This window comes from Gorilla gorilla, chromosome 1, assembly GCF_029281585.2.
Source record: "Gorilla gorilla gorilla isolate KB3781 chromosome 1, NHGRI_mGorGor1-v2.1_pri, whole genome shotgun sequence".
NCBI classification, from domain to species: domain Eukaryota; kingdom Metazoa; phylum Chordata; class Mammalia; order Primates; family Hominidae; genus Gorilla; species Gorilla gorilla.
The window spans coordinates 39,659,854-39,669,197 of record NC_073224.2 but is presented as its reverse complement, the minus strand read 5'-3'; the positions used below and the strand labels follow the sequence as shown (position 1 = coordinate 39,669,197).

The following is a 9,344-nucleotide window of genomic DNA, read 5'->3' as shown; positions in this document are numbered from 1 at the left end:
TCTTCCCTTCACTTGGCAGTGCTGGAAGGGGAGCTAACTATCTCCCATTGTGCCTTCTGATGAGCCCCTCTGAAACTGAGTGACTGCAGAAGAATCCTCCAGCCGGGGCATTCCAGTTTAATCTGAGCACATCGAGTATTTGGACAATGCAAATGATCACAAAATGCTCCCTAGAGTGTCTGGGGGACTCTGAGAGTGCTTTAGGTCATTGTACTACCTTGGGCTTTAGGTCCTGGTCTTAGCAGCAACCGAAATCAACCTCAGGCACAGATGCCATTTCTGGGGCCTTGGAGGGGCCATTGCAGTAGAGCTTCAAGTCTCACCAGAGGTTGTGCTTTGAAGATGATTCACTCTTTTGGACAACAGCAGCATCGAGGCCATTAAGACTGCAGCCTCTCCTGGGGTAAGTGGACCCTAAGGGTGCTGGGCTGGCCTGAGGAAATGGCAGGAGGCAGGGCGGGGCCCTTCCCTTGGGTGTGAGTGACAGGAATGACACCTGGACACTCGTTGTCAGAGCACTTGCTCCCCCATGGCACCCAGTACTGAATGCAACGCTGCAGATGCGGTTTCATTCCGGACCCCAGCCTGCAGCTCCTCGCGCATCTGAAACCAGATGGCCTGTGTAGTCAGCCCCAGCATGCCGTGATGAACACTGAGCTGCCTGTTGAGTAACTCCCCAGGGATGAAGGAAAGCACGGAGCTTTCTTCATGTCAAGCACAACTCTTTCATTGAATGCTATTAGATTTCATCGTGTTAGATTGCCTCTGCCCGTCGGGAGATTTTGGGCTTCTGATTTGTTCGTCTAATATACTCATTTCTCCTTATCCACAAATTTGGTCAGTTCTGTAGGTCTTCATCCCATTATGAGTGAAGGCATTGGCTGGGTTGTGGATGCAATTCTCTCCCAGGTGCAACCTGTCCTTCGTTGTAACTGAACAGGTAGTTATACATTCTCCTAACCACTCTTACCCAGACTTTCATTTATTCAGAAGTCTTTGTCAAATATGTATGTTGCCCACATTTCCCTCATCAACCAGTCTAACAATTAACAGCAGGAAATGAGCTGCATCTGTACACTTATTCTTGGTAAACTCAATCTGGGGCCTGATGCTTGATTTAGCACGCAAATTCCTGTTTGCAAAGGGATCAGATTATCAAAGATGAGGCTGTTTGAAGAGTAACTTGCACAAGCCTTTCGGAAGAAGGGGAATTCGGGAAAAAGGTCTGAAAGAACGCAAGACCCGCCTTGGGGGAGGACAGCCTTCATAACGGAAAGCAAACCAATAGCAAAGGCTGCAGAGGTGGGGAGAAAGGCGCGTTGTCCCAGTCAGAGATCTGTCCGATTAGGAACACGGGAGGACACAGGGATTTGACAAACTACCAGAAAGGTCACATGAATGTTTATTACAACATAGAAAAGAGGGAAAGGAAGAAAAAGGTTTCCAAAGCCGTATTTCCAAGGATTTAAAAAAACACAAACTTGGAATGCCAAAGATATGTCATGCTTTATATATTTATAATAGGAAGGTGTGTTTATGTATAAATATGTACATGGAGATATGTACACAGGTTTTGACTGTCATATATAGTATTTTTCATTGCATGTACAGTAATGCTGCTTGAGTGAAGGGTTTTAAAGCTGGCAGAAGGCTGGGGAATCTGGAACCCTGCTTGGCCCCTAGAGGGCGCTGTGGAGACCCCTAAGCAGCTCCCAGGGAAGGTCTGCTGGGGCTGGGGCTGGGTCCTGAGGGTGTTGGGGAAAGCTGAGCTGCAGGCGGGCTTGGGCCCCAGGCTGCAGGGTTCCGGCCAGGGCAAGTCTGGAAGCGTCCCTACGTCCCCGACATTAGACGTTTTCTTCCAAGAAGGGTTCCAGTCATTGGAATAGGCTGGAAATACCCTCATGGCTGGACTGGGGTGGGGTGGGCTCCCAGCAGGTCAGGGTAGAAGTGAGACAAGAAAACCCCAGGAGCTCAGGGTCTTCTCTAAGAACAGTGAAAACGCACAGCAGTTAATTTCACAGAAAGAAGAGAGACCCAAACAAAGCCAATCACGGTGTCAAAACACTGCAAATCACAACACAACACTCATTCATATGCAAATTAAGTTGATACACACAGAACCAGTTGTTTTGTTTTTATATATGTTGTTTAAAATAAAAATGGCACCACGCACAACAGCAGGGAACTCAGCCAATGAAAAGGGCTGGCCACAGGTTCTCATGGGTGCCCAGGCCTTCTGGGGTGACGGTGCCCACGAGGAGCCTGTTACAGCCACCATCACCTTGTCCCTTGCTTGAAACATCCAATCAAGCGCTAACCCAGAAAACGGTGAATGGAACCTCCCTCTCCCTTCTTTCCTCCCTGGTTCCTGTGCTGGAGCAGGTGGGTCGAACACTGCCCCTCTCCTCTGGGCAGGTCTGCCTTCTCCTTCCCACAGGAGGCCAAGCTGGGGTTGTGGGGAATGGGCACAGCCAGGTTTGGTGCTGAGCCCATTCACCCTAGGAGTGCATGGGAGGAAGAGATCCACAGGCTAGGGCCCTGGAGACAGGAAACAGCATGTGCATGTGGGCTGGGCAGGGGTCGGGGATGTGATGAGGGAAAAAAGTGCTGCCAGCCAGTGCCCATGCTGGAAGAGGGGGTGTGGGCTCCTTTGGAGATAAGTCCCAACCCTGAGGCTCCAGGCAGACCCTGGCCTGCATCCCCCAGCAGTCAAAGGTGCTGGGAATGTGTGTGAGTGTGTGCCTCTGTCCACGTGGGGGTGAAATGCAATGGGGATGGACTGTGGCATCCACACCTGCCTGGATGGTTGGCATTTTGGCAAATTCAGGCAGAGAGGGAGAGGGTTTGAGGGCCCAGTTTCCCTAGCTAAATGCAAATCCAGGTGACTTGCACTGGAAACTCAGGACACACACATGGTGGACGCTACAGGGCACCTTTCTGCCCTCTGCGGTAGCATCAGGAGGGGAGAGTGGAATTGGGGGCCAGTGTTTCTGTTCTGCTAGAAAGAATCTTGCCAGCTGCAGCGAGGAGGTGAGGCCTGGGCAGGAGCGGACAGCCCTTGCCCGGATGGGGCTGGCCCTCCAAGCCCTTGGCTCTGACAGAAATGGGGAAACGATGGCTGCCTAAGCCCTTCTTTGTTCCTAACCTATAGATGGTTAAACTGAGGCGAGAGGCAGTCGGAGAGACGCCGGCAGTCATAACAGCACTCAGGCCGGAACTCACTCTTGGGCCACAAGGGAACGTTTGGGGAAGAATCCCTCTGGTTGGGATTCTTCCTATCTCTGCAGGGCCTGGGATTTAGGGTGGTGCATGACTGTCTGAGCGTGACCACCTCCATGCCCCATGATCCCGTGAACATCCAGCTCTAAGAATCTTGCAAGAAGAAAACTGATTGATGAAAAACACAGGCCCCTGAGCCTTGCACCCACCTGCTCAGGCTGAGCTTTTTTGTGATTATTTTAAAGATCCAAGCTGGTCAGAAGGACCACAGTCACCTCCCCTGACCAGGCTGGCACCTCATCCCCAAACCCAGTGCACAGAGCTCTCAGGAGGGAGAAGGAGCAGTGCGGTCCTTGAAGAGTGTGTCCCTACACCTGCCTCTGCTCACCTTGCAGCTTCACCTGCAGAGGCTGGAACAGCAGGAGTCTGGAGGTGAGGGCATCATTTCCAAGCACAGGACTGCTGGGCCCACATTAGCTCTCGATGAGCTTGCTGATAACTTAATGCAAAGCAGGGAGGTGTCCCCCTGGTGAGGACTGCCCGAGGCCACTACCTGGCTGCTCATTGAGCCCTCTGGAGAGGAAACTCTGTTTTTCCTCAGCCTGAGGCCCAGCTTCTTTCCTGGGAGGGTTGGCAGCAAAGGCTTCAGGCTGCTCCCTAAGCCTGAGGCCTCCAGCCACATACAAGGTCATGGTCTCTGGGAAGCTTAGGTGCAGCTCGGGTGCAGGGGGTGGGGTGTGCTTTAAAAGTGCTCTCCCACCTCCAATCCCTCTGATAAAAGCCTTCCAACAAAGCCAGCAAGAGGGAGGGATAACAGTAAACTCTGCCTTCAGCCACTATTGGAGAACTTCCATTTAAATGACACGCCCCCAAGCATTTATGCAATGCTCTGGGCTTTCTTTGCAAAATTCACTAACACCATAAGAAACAGCCAATGCAATTAAAGCCTAAGGTGGGCCTGGGAGCCTAGAAGGGACCCTGAGGAGGCCTGGCTCTCCACCCTCAGGCCTAGGGTTTGGATCTGGCAAAACTGAAGTGAATTCTCAGAATTGCAGGCATCTGGGCAGGGAAGGGGTTAGCTAAAGAACATGTCTCAGGGTTTTTGGCTTTGTGGGTGTTTTGTATTTTAAAGAGCCACACTGGTGCAGAAAGACCAGGGCCCTATCAGCTTCCCCTCCTCCTCAAGAACCTCGGGCCTTTGGAAGGCCTTTGACCCGGTCCTGGGGTTTCAGCCCCACTTTGCGCTGCCTTACACTTGGTGTTGGGATCTGTGCCTGGCTTTTCTTTTTGAGAGCCGGACCCCTTTGCCCTCCAGGGGAAAAGTTAACCATGTGGCTTTTTTTCTTTCTGCAGTTCCTTTCTGTAGCATCCTCCTTACTGCTCCCGAGCCCTGGGCATCCTGCATGAGGCGGAGTTCATCTCACACCTCTGAGATGCCTGTGCCAGCATGGCTGGAGCCCCTGGCTGGGAGAGCGGGCAACTTGGTCCTGCACATTAGGATGGGGAAGCTCCTAATACCAGCTGTCTCTCTGCCGCCATCCCCCGACACCCTCAGGAAGGGGCACCTTTCTGGGCCTGCCTAAAGGAGGGAGCATGGGTGTGAGGGCTGCCCAGGCAGCTGGGAGTACAGAGCCTTGTGGGGCAGGGTGGAGGCGTCCAGGACCTTCCTAGGAGGTTTTGCCCAACTCCCCCTAAGTGATGACAGGTCTCAGGAGGGGGCCGCCCCCACATATGGGAGGGAGAAGCTTATTTTCCCAGCTTGGAGTGGGGGCGGCTGCTGAGGGGATGGAGAAGAGATGGTAATTTAAGTTGCATGTTTAGTGACACAATCCAGACACAGGTGGGATTGTGTCACTAAACATGTGACATAATCACCCTATTACTCCTGAGGGGTGAGGACCCCTCCACAGGACCTGCTCTGGGCTGCATGCGATTCTGCTCCTTCTTCTGGGAGTGCTGTAATGAGTGTGTGGACGGCACAGGCTGTGGGGGCGGCCCAACCTGGCCACTTGCCTGTCCTGCCACTTAGGAGCTGAGTGTTTGGGGGCACATGGCTTACTCTCTCAGAGCTTCTCCTCTGACATCTGAAACTGACAAAGGCATCTCCCCTCCCAGGAGCTAAAATGCCCTGCACCATGCCTGGGTGAGGCTGCTCTTGGGGCTGGATGTGTGGGTCTGGGGCAGCTGAGGGTGGGAACCATGCTGCCTGCCCCTTCCTTACCATGGGAAGGCCAGCGGCGTGGCAGGCTGGGGTAGGCTCCGGCAGCAGAGCCATCAGACTCCTGCCGCTCCTATGGGGACCTGGCCTTCTCAGCCTGAGATCCTTGGTTCTGAAACTGACTCAGAGCTCAACATCCAAATCAACAGTCTCCGCCGTCCACAGGACACACCCAGGCCACCCACAGCTCACTCTGGCTCTAGGGTCCCACTCTGACCCAAGGGAATGGCCACCCTGATCCCAGTGTCACAGTTTGGTACTGGGAGCATCTCATTGCCTCTGACTTTCTCTGCAAGCCTGTAATTCCTGCCCTAAACACCCACAGCCAGGGAATGTCCTATTGAATTCCGACCGACAAAAGGCCCCAACCTGGAATGTGCCCTGCAGCCTCTGAACCAACAGCCTTGTCTGCACTATGCAGGCAAAGCCCAGCTTTGTCACCAAAGGGCTGTGTGTCAACCAAGCACTTGCCGGCATGAGAACCCTAATTTTCAGCTGGCTGGTGTTTGAGAAGTTAACTCTGGCCCTGGTCTGAATGGCCAGCTGGAACTATTTGGAGTAAATCAGCCACTGTCCCTTATCTACTGAAGATGATCATGCTGAGACCATGGTCTAATTTAGGGGGACGGGGGCGCTATTTTGAACCGGTCCCGCCCACATGGCAACCCTCACAGCCTCATTCAGGAGACAGGCAGGGGCCTCTTGGCTTCTCCCACACATCAGTTACCCGGAAAGGGGCCTCCTCCTGAGGCTGATGTTTTCCCAGGTTTAGAGACGCAGCCCTCGGGGGAGAGGAGGATCTGGGGGCGCAGTGGCCCTCCACACACACAAACACACAAACCCCTGTATTAAGCCATCCCACACGGGACCCAGGGTGACACCTGCCACTCAAGAAAGTCCCACCTGCATCTGGATTGTGTCACTAAACATGCGACATAAATTGCTATCTCTTCTTCACCCCCTCAGCAGCTGCCCCCAGCCCAAGCGGGGAAAATAAGCTTCTGCCTCCCATTTGTGGGGGCGGCCCCCTCCTGAGACCTGTCATCACTCAGGGGGTGTCGGGCAAACTCTGGGGGCCGTGTGGGGTGAAGGGCTGTGGGCTGGTGGGCATGGGAGGGGGCGGCTTCCTGCAGCTGAAGCTATTTTATCTGAGTAGAGGGGCGGCTCCACTCTGACGCAGCTTCCTGGAGAGCAGCAAGCACCAGCCTGGAAGATGCCCGCTGCACACAGCAGAAGGTTCTAGCTTTTTAGGGAAAACCAAATCTGTTCCCACACCTTGAAGATACAGAGGCTTCCAAACAGGAGAGAAGAAGGCAAAGGCCTGGGTTGGGGTCTGTAAGAAGAGAGGACAGGACGCGACAAAGACACTGCCAGGTGTTCAAAAACGGCAGCCCAGCCCCAGGCAGCAATGGAAGACGGACAGTAGCTAAGGGATCCATGATAAGGGGTGGGCGGCAGGGCCCGCTTCTCAGGCAGGACTGTGATTAGAAAGCCCAGTGGATGGGGTAGGAGGGCTGAAACCCCCAGAACGATGGCCACTGCTTCCCAAGCACTTTCATCCTGCAAAATCCCTTCTCCTGCCCTCATGGAGTTCTGACAGTCTCTGATAGACAAACAAGCCCTTCAAAGAGGGACATGCCCAATGGCACTGTGTCAAGTGGAGTCAGAAGCTTGACTTTGGGCCAGCCCCACCTGTTAGCATTTCCTATGTTAGAATGAAAATGAAAGGAAAGGAAACAGACATGTAAATGTCCACCCTCTTAGTATAATTTCTCTTAATTTCAGATTGATACTTGATCCACAGTATCCTGGACAACTTCTGCTAGATTCTCCCCACCCCTAGCCCCCATTAGGGATCTAGCCCTGTCCCAATCACTTACAGAGGGGCTCCTGAAAGAGGCCCATGGTCTTTTGGCAACTGAAGGAGTCCCTGTGTAATGCTGACAATTTCACCCTCTAACGCATCTGTTTGCAAGTAGGATTTTCAGATCCAGGTCCACAACCCCATACAATTGTTCTTGCAATTCTGAACCCCTAAAAGCTCTCAAATGGTTTTTCCCTAAGTTACTTAGTGGCAAAATTAGACTGAACTGAGGTGAGGGTATTTACAGTTTGTATAGCTCCCAATTAATGGGACTAGTCACATGTTTCTCTGCAGAAATATTCACGTGCCTGATGGTAGGCGAGATGTTCCACACTCTGCCGGGAAGTTAGAAAGTGTACGATAAATGGATCGCATTGTCTTTCTCAAATCTAAAATTTCTCAATTCGGAGACACATCTGGCCTCAATGACTTCAGAAAAAGGAATGTGGGCCAGAAATGCTGTTAAGTATTGGGTGAAAGGCTGCTAGTCTGCCCACTCCTGCTTCAGTCTAATAACTTTGTGTATAAACATCTGGCAGTTCTGGCAATTTCACCCCAGGGAAGGAGCCACTCCTCTCCTTCCCAGGAAAACACAGGTCATGACACACCCAGCCCTTAGATTTCAGCTGCGAGGAGGCGGGGGGTGTGGTCAGGGAGGCAGGCCCAGGAGACGCCTGTGGGACTGGTCTTCTCCCCGAGGCCTCAGGCCGGCTGTGGGCACAGTGGGCCTTTGCACGCTAGGGTGGAGCCTGGCCATCCTCACCCCAACCCTGGTGCTGCCCCCAGGAGACCACACAGTAAACACTCGGGGCACCAGATTTTGAGGCAGGTGGGGTCCCAGAGGACGGGTCTACCACAGTCCTGTCCCCTTGGTGAGCCCCTGCTCACCCAGACAGGGCCCAGTGTGGCCTGGCCCAGCAGCCGTGGCGTGCCCTTGCAGTGGGCAGTGGGTACAGCAAGGCCGGTTGGAGCCTGCCGGAGCATCCCAGCCTCTCTGTGGGCGTTCTCATCTCCACCCCACTCTCTGATGCTCTGGTGCCTGCGCCCACAGTGCTTTCCAGAGCAGGAGGGGCTGGCAGCCCTCACAACCTGCTGAGAAAAGCAGATGCGTTTTCAAAATAAATAATATTTTTAAAAATACCCCCTTTCCACCCCCAGTCCAGAAAATGGCAGAAAAGAACATGTAAAGGTCCTTGTGCCCAAAGCTGCCTGGTGCAGCCCTCACAGGGCCCCCCTGGATCTCCCCAGCGGCTCCCGTGGGCTCACAGCTGCTGTGGGATGCCCTGCTCCTTGTAGCCTGTGAGGAAGAAGCAAAGGAGAGATGGTTAGACACCTGCTTACTTCAGGATTTCTCCAGGATGTGCCCCTAGCCCAGAATGCACACAGGAGGCATTGTTTATACTAAGGTGTAAATGACTGCTACCATCAGAGCACAACTTTTCCCAAGGGCTTTGACTTTCTAATGGGAAACAAAAGAATGAATCAGGAAATGTGGAGTACTGGGTCTACTGGGAATGTATGAGGGGCAGGCATTTGGGGTGGGAGCTAAAAGGCTATCGACGTGCTCCTGAACCCACATCTGGAAGCCACTCACAGACTGGTCTGGTGTGCTTTCCCAATACAGAGCCTTGGGAGCAGGTGCCAGGCAGGCTTCCCCGAGGGTTGGGCATCTGGTATGGGTGGATGGAAGGAGGAAGAAAGGAGGAAGATGGCATACAGAGGGGAGCAGCCATCCCTGTGTGCGTCCAACCTGCTGGACGGTTACGGCAGGAAAGGGCGCCTGAAGGCTAAACCTTTAAAACATTGTTGATCATGAGTCCTTTGGGAAAAAGTGAGCTCTGTGGATAGTAAGGAATTGTTACTGCTTTATTTAGGTGTGAAAGGGTATTGTGTTTGTCTTCTTAAGATACCCTTTGGGAGGCCGAGGCAGGCAGATCACTATGTCAGGAGATTGAGACCATCCTGGCTAACACAGTGAAATCCCGTCTTACTAAAAATACAAAAAATTAACTGGGCATGGAGGCATGTGCCTGTAGTCCCAGC

General features: G+C 53.1%; 1 protein-coding gene across 1 annotated transcript in view; it reads right to left on the bottom strand.

Moving 5' to 3' along the window:
- Positions 1-1,384: 1,384 nt before the first annotated feature.
- Positions 1,385-9,344, bottom strand: part of STUM (stum, mechanosensory transduction mediator homolog) — a 61,067-nt gene continuing 53,107 nt past the window's right edge. The window contains exon 3 of the mRNA XM_055371809.2: positions 1,385-8,598. Within this exon, the coding sequence (XP_055227784.1) occupies positions 8,564-8,598 (35 nt within the window). The 3' untranslated portion in view covers positions 1,385-8,563. The remainder of the gene's footprint in view (positions 8,599-9,344) is intronic.